Genomic DNA, 14,643 nt, shown 5'->3' with positions numbered 1-14,643 from the left:
AAAGCTTTGTAGACCCTATCGAGTATCCAAAAAATGCCTCCTGGCCCCCAAAAGTAATAACAAGTACTTGACTGCATTTCTTTAAATAAATTCAAGAATCTATATATCTTATTGTAGATGTATCCGTTGGCTCATGATGAAATACTGTTCATCAAATTCCTATTTTTGAAATGCTGTTCTTAACCAATAATCAAATTGACAGGTCAACTTTTTTTAAAATCAATCTTTTATTACAGTGACAATGATGAGCTGAATCAGAAAGCAGAAGTCCGGTTTTTCCAGTTTTCTCAGCTGAGGAGTTAGAAGGAAATTTCAGTTCTTATCGCCTTCATCTGTAACAAATACAAAGACATATAATTACAAAAAATTCATAGTAATTCACACCAGATCCATACTAGAAGCATATAGTTGAAAAATGACCTTAAGTGGCTGCAAGGAAGCAGAGAAGCACAGCCTTATATTTTCCAGGCCTGTCCCAAGTTGCACACTTCAAATTGCTTTTCACCAGATCACTGGAAATGCAATGTCCAGTGACCAAACAACAATTTACATTAATATAGCAACTTAAAGTAAAAAAAGTGTGTCATGGTGCTTTATAGACTATTTTCCTTCTATTCCCTTTTGAAAAGACGCATGACCCATTCCCAAAGGATTCATTTAGAATTTATTAAATGTGCCTCTTGGCAATGTACAAAAGTGACTAGCACAACAATTTTACTCAGACAAATTACGAAAACCTCCGGAATTACAGTTTGAGCAAGAATCCCACATCAAATCTTGTTCTAACAATTCAATTCTTTTGAAACTGCAATAGGGATGACCTCTGCTCATGAAGTGGCAGATAAAATAAACACAAGGCCTAATTCAGGGCTTGAGTTATGACTTTGGACTCTGTACTCCAAACAGCTCTCTGTACTGGGAGCAATTGTTATTCATTTGACATCTGGCCCAATCCTAAATTGTGGAGCGCTGCATGGTGGCAGGGTCTTGAACTGTGTAACACCATCATTTAGAACATAGAGCATAGGACAGTACAGCACAGGAACAGGCCCTTCGGCCCACAAAGTCAGTGCAGACCATGATGCCAAATGAAACTAATCCTATCTGGTTGCTCATGATCCACGTCCCTCCATTCCCTTCATATTCATCTGTTTGTGTAAATGCCTCTCAAACACACAATCATGTCTGCTTCCACCACCACCCTTGGCAGCATGTTCCAGGCACCTACAACTTGTGCAGGCTCACCCATAAAAAAGCCAGAAAAAGCTTTGACACAGACTATACCATTCACCAAGCTTGGCCAATTCTAAAACCTGATGAAGGATTTGGAAATAAAAACTGAAAATGCTAGAAATACTCAGCCGGTCAGGCAGCCTCTTGGGAAGGAGAAATGGAGTTATTAACCATTCATCAGATCTTGGCAAATTTAGAGGTGAAGTTTTAAATGTTAGAAAAGGTGGGAAGGGACAGAAAACAAAAGGAGAAATCTGTGATAGGGTAAAAAAATGGAAGAGAATGAATAACACCAATGGTGATGGTAGCAGCTGAACGAAGTTGGTAAAGGCTAAAGAATGCTTGAAGGAGTATCTGGGGAGATGCAAAGAAAGGGGCGAATCATAGCTTAAATATCAAATGAGGCGAGGGAAGAAAACTGAATGCTCATTTGTGAGGTACAAGCTTATTATCTAAAACTGTTGAATTTAATAATATTGTGTGTGGGAGTCTTAATGTGCCTGGTCAGATGATGAGCTGTTGTTCATATGGTGAGCTTCATTGGAAGTGTTGAAGGTCAAAAATAGAGGTCGGGTTGGGAGTGGAATGGAAGATTAAAGTGATAAAGTACTGGAATTGTATTTCTTCCCAATTATATGTTGCATTCAGTGCTCATGATATGGTCTGCTCCATGATGAGAAAAGCAAACACAGCTTGGGTGACTACTTTGCAATCCACAAAGGTAACCCTGAGCTTCCAGTAGTCAAAACGGGTTCTAATCTCCATTATGTTTTTTTAAATCAGCAATAAAGATAGCATTTTGACACAATTAATAGCTACCAAAACTAAAGTAATAGAAGTGCTTCAGTCTTTTCCATGGACCCACTGCCTGTTGGGTCAGAAAAGCAGTTGATTCATGCCAAGTTGTAAAACAATTAAATATCCATTTAAATTGATGATGAGTGTGGTTGACTGCCAGTCCAATAGCATATTGCCCAACAAAGCTACTCCGTTCAAGGTTAGTTTGGAAGGAGCTGTATGATGATCCATTGATTCCAACATTTACTAAGTGTGATGTTGAGAAATATCATCGTAAAATTGCTAATAATATTGTCAAAATATAACCAAAATCAGATATGTTATAACTGTGCATGACAGAAATTGTCATTAATTGGGATGATATAATTCAGAAAAATGCATGGTCCAACGCAGATAAATTATAGTATGTTAATTCTAGTCCTGAGAATAGCTGTAATGTACAGAGCAATGCTTAGGAAATTAAGTCTTAATACACAAATGATTATAGAAGCCCTCTTCAAAGATACTTATGTATGTTGATGGTATCAACTCAATATAGGAATCTTCCTCTGTGAATAATGCATTTGTGGTACGAGAAGGTGCTTTAAACATCAATAGTTAACTGGCCAGACAATTGTTACTCTATAGCAATCATTCTATACTGTTCCCCCATCCCCCTGCTACCACCATTTACTGCATGTCCGAGAGTGATTGGGAAAGCAATTGGACACAGTATGAAGAATCCAACACGTTCAAACTGGACAGCCTGTCAATATAATAAAAAAAAGCCGATACATTTATTGATGATCTGCTGCAAGCTGCCACCAGCACATTTAGTAAGTGCTACATCATAACCGAGTCTACTAAGGATGTCTGGAGGTCAAAGATCACTACTGCACCACTTCAGGCAGAACATATTATGACAAATTATGTAAACATTTTAGTTTTGCTAATCCTTTGGCCAATATTATAATATCTAAGTTCATTGGGTGGAAGAGCATGAAAAGACATTAAAAGCTGAGTGGAAGTGAAGCACAATATTATTTACAGTGCACATTGGTGTATGTAATCATAGTGCTGCAGGAGCTTCCTCATGACAACTCAGTTAGCCAGCACTACCACTGCAATGAGATCTGCAGATGTTGACACTGAGTCAGCATAGACATTAGGATGATTGAGCAGCTTGCTGTGAAGATTGAGAGAAAGAGACTACCTGCAAGGTCCTAAACAGCATCTGTAGTCAAGTCACCTGGTCAAGGTGAATGGTGCCATTCTACAACATCCGAGATCCATGAGTGCACAGAGAGGTGATCATGCATTACCCTTTGATCTGCCCAGTGGACTGTGCATGATTTAGGTTCTTGCTGAGGCCAACTCACAAGCTCTGCACCCTAACTGTCAGTGGAAAGGTCTATCACTTTGGTGGATGGATAAGAGATGAAGAAGAATCTGGAAGATCCTGTGCTACTTACAAACCTTTCTTTTTTCAAGTATCACCCTTCGCACTTTTTACCGGTTACAAAATCACAGAATAGTCATTCCCAAGTTCATATTGAAATGGAAATGGACAATTCAAGGATTGGTTTAATATCACTCTAAGATCAGAGTTACTGCAATATAAGCTCAACTTGCTCTCTGAAAACACATCTGCATCTGTTGGACAAGCATCTTGATTGCTAACTTTACTTAATCTTTTGATTAATTATTTATAAATACCTAAATGGGGTCAGATTGTAAATTAAAAATATTAAAATCCAGGATTCCCGTGTTTGTTGCAAAGAAATACACTGTGAAGAAAAACACATAGAACATTGGGAGTTGCTGACCTATCCTCCATTTCTGAAGGTAATTATATTTGCTGAGATACTAATCTGTAGGTACTATAAGTATCTTCCTCACACGATTATTTTTCCAGTAAGAGTCTAGATAATGAGATTCAAAAACTTATTCAATCAGGACATCTTGAATGTGAGTGAGGAGACCCAAGGCAAGCATGCTTAATTCTGCCATTAAGATAATAGTGACAAACATGCAGAAGACAATGGTATTGGTCAGGGACTTCAGCTGATTTCCCCCTGCACGGTCCCTTCTCATCAAGGAGATTTAAGCCAACTATCAGACACCCACTGATTTTCTAGCTGTGACCACGAGTTAAGAATATAGTGGAGGAAGAATATGCAATCTTCCAGTCTGCATTGCCTGGTACCACATAACATAATGTGCAGCTCCCATTCTAAATTTAAATTATCTTTAGAGGGATGCTGGTTGATTTCCAGTTTCTCACCAAAGTAACCATAGTTGATCAGTGGGCTTCAACAAGTTCAATGTTTTTCTTTAGATCTAACTCAGCACCTTTCACATTCCCTGCAGCTGTCACCACTGGATTGTGACCAGGAGGGGGAAAATTGCCAAATTTTCCCAGCCTAATGGGCTACAATTAATATTAGTTTACCCCTCATTCAGAATTGGGACTGTGGTCAATGGTGTCAAGCAGATCCTAAATAGCAGCAGCTGATTTTTTTTAAATTCAGTATTTCACATTATTTAATGTTTATGCTATTGTGATGGCTAAGAAATGCTTTTAAATTCAATGATATTGGACTTCAAAAGAAACCTTAACTAAACGTGAACAGATACAAGTCATTGGGCTGAATCTCCCATTGCACTGCATGACCTGAACAGTGCTGATAACGTCACTCTTAAAGAAATATCAAATAATTGGTCATCTCCTCCCCATCCAGGTAAAACTCACCTTGGGACATAGCCAGGATCAGACATAGGCACTGGGCTGATGACGGACAATTGTTGGTGCTTGTGTGAAGAATGTGTTTACTTACCCCCTCCCCCCACCCTAACACCACCCAGCCAAGATATGCCAAACAGACCACTCCGCAACTGTACTGATATAATCATAGTGAATGAGTGGACTTCAACATTTCAAGTATTTGTACCAGTTCGATTGGGAAAATCGCTTAATTTTCCCTGCCTAATAGACTACAATTAATGTCAGTTTATCCTTCATTCAGAATTGGGAATATGATCACTTATAAATAAGTGATTAATATTTTTTTAAAAAGTCACTGAATCAGCTGTCACTAGTGGCAGCTGATTCAGTGACTTTTTTATTTATAATTGGATCTTTCACTCATCCTTCTTCTCTCCTTACAACTGGCTCAGCACGTGCATAGCTACCACTACCAGAGCATCCGGTGGAGGAATACAGCAGGTGTGTCATGAAAGGCAATGGTGCTTTGGTGGAGAGTATTGCCCAGCACATTGAGATGCCCAATGGGAAGACAATCCTGCTGGTGAAGGCATATAAAATTGGCAAGTCGTGTTAAATCCCTGCATATCACTCTGCCCCTCAAATTTATCAGTACTGGTAGCACACTGGTAACAGTTGGCATAAGTGGGGGCGGGGTGGGAAATCAGAGTTGATGGACTGGGACTGGGACTGGAACTGACTGTGGCAGTGGTGCCGAGAACACTGCTGCTTCCAATACTCTGCCATGAAAAGAAGGACTTCTCCATCATGGAAGAGTTGCAAGATATGCTTCGTGACCATCTATCACTCATATCAGAGGGCATACCCTTGCATATCTCATTGAGGCACAGATGGAGGCTGCGTGTGGCCTGTCATGTGCAATCATGGCCATGGTACAGTTGTCTGAGCATGCACCTGGACAGAGTGCCACTAGTAGTCCTGTCTAATGCACATCTCCCCTGAGCATGCCACGTGGGCAAACTCAGCCACTGCTCCTCTGACTGTTGGTACATTATACAGGGGGTCACTGAACCAGTCCAAGCAGCCAAAGCCCAATTTTAGGGCATGAATTGCCCTCTCCACCATTGTGTGCTTGAGTGTTTATGCACAGTTGTATCTCTCCTGGGCTGCAGAGCTTATCCTACAGTAGGGTGTCATGACTTCACAGGGTAGCCCTTGTCAACAAGAACCTCTGGGAACACTCCAGTAAGGCTGTCATATCATTTGGTAAATGACAGATGAATCGCGTGCATTTCTGCAATGAGTGACAAATAAGTACAGAATGCACAGTAATGCATGGCAGAGTAGCAGCAAGTTAAGGATTGGAAAACATTGCAGTTTGTGCATGTGATTGCTTCATCACCTGGGACCTTCAGTGCAATGCGAGTCCCATCTAATACACCAATTAACTGAGGGAAGGAGAGCCATCATCAGTGGCCCTCTTGTTTAATGAGCTTTTAATTGAAGCCCAAAGTGAAGATGGTTTCCTTAACCTGATAAATGCAGACTGTGATGGTCTAGGCCTCTGTCCTTATGTGCAAAGAGCCAGAGCCTTAATGACCACTGCCAGAGCCATTCAGGACAATGAACCGGGCTCACATCTCCCTGAATGGTTGGCACAGATGTGCCAGGGCATCCTTGCTGAATCAAGATCTCTGCTTGCACAGCTCCTCAAATATCACTTCCTAGGGCAATCTCTGTCAGCAGATTCTCTCACATGTAGGGTAACTGTAGGGGCCAGCTTTACCAATGGTGGTGGATTCACATGAGCTCCTCCTTCTCCTCAGCACGATTCAGATGTTTATTTCTTTCCTAATTGTGAATGTGCGTTGATTATGTTTGGCCTCCATTTTAGTGGATTCATTGACATGCTGCATTTCACTGCACATGCATCGAGTATGCATTGTACTCCAACTGTCACCACAAGGCAGAATGGTAGCAACAGCCACACCATACTCATGTGGCTGTACGAAACACAGGGCATAACTGTGAGGCCTAACATAGCTGAATTGCTGACCATGCTGCCTCATTTCAATCGGATGTCAATCTACAGAAGCAGGTGGACACGTAAGCTGGGTAGTGCCAACTTTCTGACAGCTGGGAGTTCTAAGTTGCTTCAGATTATCACAGCTTTATTTGTCTGTTACGCTAAATATTTCCGTCACTGTGGGCATGCTGCCCCATTTCTTCCCAATCATTAACCGGATATGTTAATATATCACTTGTCAATCGTCATGCTTCTGTGGTTAACTCAGTTTGCTACCCTGTGTCTCTTTAAATTCAAAGTGGAGTTTATTGTCACATGCACAGACAGCATGGAGCCACAGGGAGCCAGACCATGTGGCCACAATATAGTAACAACATTCATTCACAAAAGTCTGTGTATTTCAAGGCAGGTGGATCCTGTTTGCGGCTGGGATCTATAAACTGGGCCATTGTTGGTTCACTCACAGGATGGAGTCATACAGCACAGAAACAGGCCCTTTGGCCCAACTGCACCATGCTGACCACAGCATCCTCCCTGCTTGTCCCAGTTGCCCAGATGTACAACTACTTAACATTTGTTTCTTTTCCCATTTACCTTTGTCCAGAACATGCGCTTACTAATAAAATAACTGGATTGAATTTTATTTCTGAGAATTACATACATCTTCCATTTTTATCAGCTGATGACCAGGATAGAGCTCCCACTGAACCCACAAACAGCTACGGACCTGGTGCACTGACTTTTCTCAGCATAGGGAAGATCAGTGGCAAACCAGGAGCATTTACCAATGAAGCTGCCAAAGATGGCCAATGTTCTCAGATAAGCAGAACAGGACCAGTTGGGAACTCAGCAGACAGTTTGTAGCCATCTCCTGGCAACTGAGGTCATAAATGCCACTGGTTAAGATGCTGTTTGAATGATCTGGCCTGTTGTTTAAAATGCATAGAAGACGTGTCAGAATTTAATGTGAGATAAAATGTTAAAGTTTCACACATCTAACCCTTGATCAAAGATTTCAACCCTGAAGGAGAATGGCACACTTTAAAAATGCTAATTTATCTGTTTTCTCCATGGTTGCTAACTGACCAGCTGTGGTTCTAGTCTCTTATATGTATGGCTCAGATAGGCAACATTTGTAATTTTCTTCTATTTTGTTTGAATGAAAGTTTATAACAAAAATCTTAATGGCCTAATTACTTAGGAAGATGCTCGTTATTCCTTATTACTTTTTCCATAGCATAAATATATGCAAGAACCGGCATACAAGCAGATGCAGGGCTTAATCCATTCCTGGAAGTACTCTGTTCAGATGTAAGTAAATTTGTTCCAGTAAATGACTTAAAGACAGCATACATCCTTGGTATTTAAAACCCAAAATAAAGGAAGTTTTTGACAAAGAACCCCAAATTATGTATTAAATACTCTAGTTACTTTAAAGTTGGACAATAAAACACAAATCAGGCCTTACCTCAAGTAGACTGTAGCTCTGTTCTTTTTGGATTAGCGAATACCTCCTTTTAATAGTCAGAATGAACAGGATATGCTAGGGGTTAAGATAAATCATGCCTGGCAAAACTAGCTAAACACAGAGTCAATGTGAAAAGGCTTCAATTGTTTTCTTGGTTACAGCCGAACATAAACATGACAGGTAGCAACAAAATGTGAAGATGCTGAAAGCTGCAGGATGGCCTGAACGAAAACAGGCACAAAGGTCAGCCCAACTAGAGTCTGTTCTGTTAAGCCATCCCAGCTGACTCTAGACATTGCAGTCTTTCATCAGTAAACAATCTGGTGACCTCTTTTATTAGTAAAATATATGAACCCAGACCTAATGCAAAAATTCAATATTTTCCCCAAATATTTAAAACATTTATTCAATGTCCCTGGTGGAGTCAGGGAGTCTGCTGGATGTAATTTGACATCTGAATTATTTTGAGGCCAATATGGAAAGCTATTCAGAGTCTTATTTGAAGATGTGTCAATCAAGATATCACTTATACTGCACAGAACTACTTCCAAGATCTCCTCAGTAGTGATATCCTTCAGACAACTCCAGATAAGTTGAAGAAAACCTTTGATGAATCTGTCACATTTTAATGCTAAGAGGCAGTGATAAGGAAAATATTTTAATACCCTCTCGCCGTTCCTTTAAGTACCACCTGTTTCAGAATTCATTGAATCCGATAGCCAAAAAAGCTATGACAATATGCAAAATGATTCTCTCTCTTCATTTTTTTGCATAGTAATGATTAAGATTTTAAATTATGTTGTTAAATCAAAATGGCAGGCCTGTCCTCAATGATGAGAAATTAAAGCTCTGCTCACATGTTTGCTTGTTGAAACAAGTGGCCTTTGCTGACTTTGGTGCATGCAGGGGCCAGCTATATTAAGCACCCTTTCATCCATTTTAGATGAGATCCGGATGATTGAATTATGTGCGATTGTCAGCAAGATGTAGCATGAAATAAAATGCTGGCACCAATTCCTTTTGATTAAAACCTATTCTACGAATGTGAAGTTTGAATTTTGCATTTCATTTCTCTGTTGTAGTTTCCTTAAATAATGAAAGCACCAGACATGTATAAAACCACAGAGTGCAATATGTTGATACAGGAAAATATTGCCTGTTTAGTTTCGGAGGCTTGTGATTTGTGGGATAGTTATTTTGCTTAATCCAGTAATCTCCATACCTAGTTTAGGTGTGACTGATTTCCAAGAAAATAAGACGTTTTATTTCAAATGCAAATTTCACCAGTCTAGTCCTTCTGAAATATATCACTTCAACATGGTAATGAACTTAGACACAGCCCATAATTCTGAGCTATTCCCACTTCTTCATTTGTTGTGGGAGAAAAAGGGATCTTTAATTAACTTCAGCATTTGAATAGGCACACAGTTTTCATCACGGGTAATTGCCTTTGATTGCCTTCCTAATTTACTGTTGCTATTGTAATATTGCTTGGCATATTCACCAGCTTTAAGCTTGTGACCTTCTCCAGTTTGCAGCATTTTGTGTTAGGCGTCAGAATAGCTTCAGCTTCATAAAAATTAATAATCTTATCAATTCAACCACTACAGAAATTGCTGGAGAAACTAAACTGGCTAAATACTAAGGACCTGGCTTGAAGTGACAACCAAAAAGGATATCATATACTCTTAGATGCATCTTTAACAGTGATAATACTGTGGGCAGCTGAAACAACCATGCAAGCCATTAACTGATCTTCTTTAATAAGTTAATTACCATAGTTTGTAGCACTAATTATGTATTTAAATGCCTGTCTCACTTGTAAGCAATGGGATTAATTTATAAACACACTAGCTGCACAGCCATTTAGAAATACTGCTTTGGTAGTTCTTCTAGAGACGTTTTGCCATTCAGGAAGGGGTCTTGAGAGAAAACACTAATTTTAAAAGGCTGTATGAGAATAGACATGTCTATTCAAAATCATTAAAGCCCCTACAGCATAAAGTTGTCATTGTCAATGGCTGCTGTAGTGGTGTTCCCTGCAGAATTTACAAAGAAAGATTTCCGTAAAAAACATGGCATGTGAGTTGCAATTTGAATCGCAGAACCACCCTGCTCACAGTAGAAAAAAGCATATTTATTCATTTGCTAATTAACTGACAGCAGTGTTTTAAACAAAATTCAAATCAATATTCCAACCAGACCACAGAAAGGACCAATGCAGATGAATGCAGCTTCATTATGATTTATTGTAACCTATTCTCTCTAGATATACCAACTAATTATAATACAAGGAAAATGCTCTGTGAAGATCATTAGTAAAATAAAGACTATGATATTTCAACATATTTTAGATAAACAACATGAACGGCAAGGGATGAAATTCATCTTCAGTAGAAATCAAAATGAAGAGCGGTATATCAGTTGCCTGCTAAAAACTGTAGTTTTCTCTTCTATCAGAAGAATGTGCCTCACCCCACACAACTGAAATAAAATTTCACCTGTAATGCCATTCTAAAAATTGCCAAAAAATTGGGTAATAATATCTTGCTGAAAGTAGGGTTCAAGGTAATTAAAACATTGTGTGTTTCATGAATCACAGACTGCAGGGTTATGTGTCTTCCACTCAATGTAAATATTACCACTTAAATAGAGTATGACACAATGTTTATATTTAATCAGAAGTTCCTTCAGTTCTGTGGTACAGTGTGAATATTAGGGGATACAGAAGAATTTTATAAATCGAAAGAACAAAACTATAAAGTTTGAAAAACTGAACCAAGAAGGAAGAAGACGCTGTGAAAACACAAGTTTTTATTTTTTATCTGCAAAAGAGGCTGATGTTTCAAGTAGAAGTTTCTTTGAAAACCAGAGAAAAGTCCTGGACTAAAACATTAATTACACTGTTGTTAAATGCAAATTTATTTGATGTTTAATTCCAGCACTTAAAATTTTTCTAAAACTTGTGAGCTATCAGATCAAGCTTCCCACTTTAGCCTCCCCACAGAACCTGAACAGCTCCAAACACTCACAAAGATTATTTACACATCATTTAAAAAATCAGCTGCAAAAGTGCATAGGTGTACAGAGATTACACCAATGGAAACTAAAGAGTGCCGATATTAAATATAAATATTTTTAAGGTTCTGCTTTTCAAACCTACATCAGCAGAACATAAAATATTCTGCAAAGTGATCAATACTTTAACAAATGCAACTATACTGATTACAAACACTAAAAGAATAAAAAGTTATAAACAAAGAAAATGGATCCTATTTGGAAGTAAAGTTTAACCATGCAGCTCCTGAGAGACGAGCACGGAATAGTCGAGCTACAAGAGGTGAAGGTTGGGCTGGATCTCACCAGGTCATTCCACCTCCCCATCCCTCCGTTAACCACCTTTCACATCCCCACACCCAACTCGCCCCCTGGTCACACTTAGGGCCATGATGGTCCTAACCCTTTGCTAGCAATATTGTGATTGAACTCCCTCTATCTGGCAAAGACTCTACCTTGAATCTTTGATACTTAGAAAAGGCAGGTTTGTGTTGTGTGTCAGAGTTCAGGGGGATGACTCGTCAGGTGAAGTGGAGCATGTGTGAGCAACAACCAGGCTGCAGGCAGTGGAAACTAAGACCCCATCCACATTCCACCATGATAGTCTTCTGACAGCTTGTGCCAACAAAGACCAATAACTCTGTTTTTAAACGTCTCTGCTGATCAGAGAAATTTAGAAACAGAGGAAAACATTTATATAATTTTTAAAAATGAAAAATTACCTACAAAATTTAAAATATATTAAATTTACTTAAAATCATTCTTAACTAATGTAAATTAATTAATAATATTAATATTAACTGAAGTAACAAACCACTGAGCTGCACTTATTTTTTAATGGTTAGTGACTCCTATTCAAATGAATGAGTCCACATTTGGATATACCAGTTGAGAAGCAGGACATGAAATGTGTCTGCCTCCTCAGTTTGATTTGTTATGGAGTGCCCCTGAAGACACGTCTAGGAGCAGTGCAAGAGACCAGATGGGCTCACATTTGAGTTCCAGTGTTTCCTGCACTCCTGCGCAGCAGTGGAAATCCAGAACATGCTGACACATGAACTGCAATGCCAATGGTTCTCCACAGACCTGCCAGCTAATGTTCAGGATGATTTGACAAAAGGCCATACTTGGGTGATTTTATCTGACCCACAAATAGCACAACCTTTCCAATCATGTTTGTTCTTGATCCAAACTCATAAGACCATATCATATTGACCTGAATGCAGAGCATTTCCTGGAGTCCAAATTGAAAGTTGGATGAATATATTACCTGTCTATCTCTTTCTCTCTCTCACACACACACACACACACACACACACACACACACACACACACACACACACACACACACACACACACACACACACACACACACACACACACACACACACACAAAACGAACTGCAACAGTCTCTGATTACCACAAACCTGTACACTTCTTGGGTGCCATGTTTTACAACGGCATCATATCTTGTCATCCCAGAATGCTCCCTGAACAAATTACCTGTCACATCTGCAGATAACATTTGAATGCTCAACCTGACAACTCATCCCCCTCAACCCTGACACACAACACAAACCTGTCTTTCCTAAGTATGGAAGATTCAAGGCAGAATCTTTGCCTGATCGAGGGAGTTTATTTCAGACAGCCTTTGGTTTGGTCACTAGGGTCAAGCAATAAACACAGACAAGGAGCTTGATTTTGCGCCTTTACAGCAAGTTCAACCAAGCAATAGATTTTTAAGCTGGACATGCTTTAAAAGGATTTTGAGTGCTCATAAAGCTGTAAGATGTGATTAGAATTGTAAAACTGCTAACTAGCCATCCATTTCACTTGGTGTTTAGCTTCTTGAATACCTCTCAAATTCTATAAAAATAATCATACATTGGGTATTCTTAAAGTGTGGCCCACAACATATTATGTCAACACAGTTGCAAGTAAAACATACAGTCAATTCTTTTTACCAACACCATCTGATCAAGAAGTGTATCTTTAATGTACTTTGTTCGTGTAAAGGCACACTAAACAAAATGGAATTTTATATGAATTTAAATTGGGCAATGGAAGAAAGGTTTTGGATGCAGGTCTCTTTTCCTGCTGAAACAATGGAAGTTATAAAAGAACAGATCTGTTGATCTGTTAAGAATATCCTATGGCTTCAAGTATAATGCAAAGTCAGAAAAAAAAGACACATACTTACATCTGTTTGGGCCCATATTTCCCATCTCCATCTGAGCAGATCATTGCTGACACAAGCAATAGCTTTACTTCTCACCTGTTAGGGATGTTGTTAGGTTTACACTTTCTCCTTCTCTATGCCAAGAAGAGGGAGCTACAATGGGGGGAAATGAAAACCACAAGGAACTGGTAGTGATGATGACCTATTATCGGTTTTGGATCAGATAATCCCTGTGGAATCAATTAGAAGTGTTATTTCCTCATTACCCTGATTTTCTTGCCTTTGTGGTACATATCCATTAATTTTCCCTCTTTCTCTGAATCAGCAAATTTGTGGATGACACCAAGATTGGGGATGTGGTGGACAGTGAGGAAGGCTATCAAAGCTTGCAGAGTGATCTTGACTAGCTAGGAAAATGGAGACACAAGAAATTCTGCAGATGCTGGAATCTGGAGCAATACACAAAAAGTGCTGGAGGAACTCAGCAGGTCAGGCAGCATCCATGTAGGGAAATAAACAGTCGACGTTTCAGGCCGCAACCCTTCATCAGGACTGGAAAGGAAAAGGGCAGAAGCCGTAATAAGAAAGTGGGGGGAGGGGGAGGGGGAGGGGCACACGCAGGCAGGTGATAGGTGAGTCCAGTGAGAGAGAGGGAAGGGAGGTGGGTGGGGGAGGGGGGGAAGATGTAATAAACTGAGAGGCGAAACGTAGAAGAGGCAAAGGGCTGAAGAAGAAGGAATCCTGTAGGATAGGGCAGCGGACCATGGAATAAAGGATGGAGGAGGGGAGGAGAGGAGATGGGCAGGTCATTAAGGCAGGGGAAGGGAGCCATAGGAATAAGGGAAGACAAAGGAGCGTGGAGGGGGTAAGAAAAAGAAAGGGTGGGGTTACCAGAAATTAGAGAAATCAATGTTGAGGCCATTAGGTTGGAGACTCCCAAGCCAGAATATGAGGTGTTGTTTCGCCAACCTGCGTTTGGCCTCAACGTGGAAATAGAAGAGGCCATGGATAGACCTGTCAGTATGGGAATGGGATGAAGAATGGCAGATGGCATTTAATGTAGACAAGTGTGAGGTGTTGCACTTTGGGAGGACAAAGAGTGAACAGTAAGGCTCTGAGGTGGGGGTAGAACAAAGGGACCCAGGAATACAGATGCATAATTCCTTTAAAGTGCCAT

General features: G+C 39.8%; 1 protein-coding gene across 3 annotated transcripts in view; it reads right to left on the bottom strand.

Annotated features, from left to right (window-relative positions):
• Nucleotides 1-208: 208 nt before the first annotated feature.
• The window catches only part of fto (FTO alpha-ketoglutarate dependent dioxygenase), a 282,289-nt gene continuing 267,854 nt past the window's right edge, over nt 209-14,643 (bottom strand). For all 3 annotated transcript variants that reach the window (XM_052028261.1, XM_052028263.1, XM_052028262.1), the window contains one exon: nt 209-332. In XM_052028261.1, coding sequence (XP_051884221.1) covers nt 313-332 — 20 coding nt within the window. In that variant the 3' untranslated portion in view covers nt 209-312. The remainder of the gene's footprint in view (nt 333-14,643) is intronic.

This window comes from Pristis pectinata, chromosome 13, assembly GCF_009764475.1.
Source record: "Pristis pectinata isolate sPriPec2 chromosome 13, sPriPec2.1.pri, whole genome shotgun sequence".
NCBI lineage: Eukaryota > Metazoa > Chordata > Chondrichthyes > Rhinopristiformes > Pristidae > Pristis > Pristis pectinata.
Note: the sequence above shows the minus strand (reverse complement) of the source record. Positions and strands in the feature narration are given on the sequence as shown.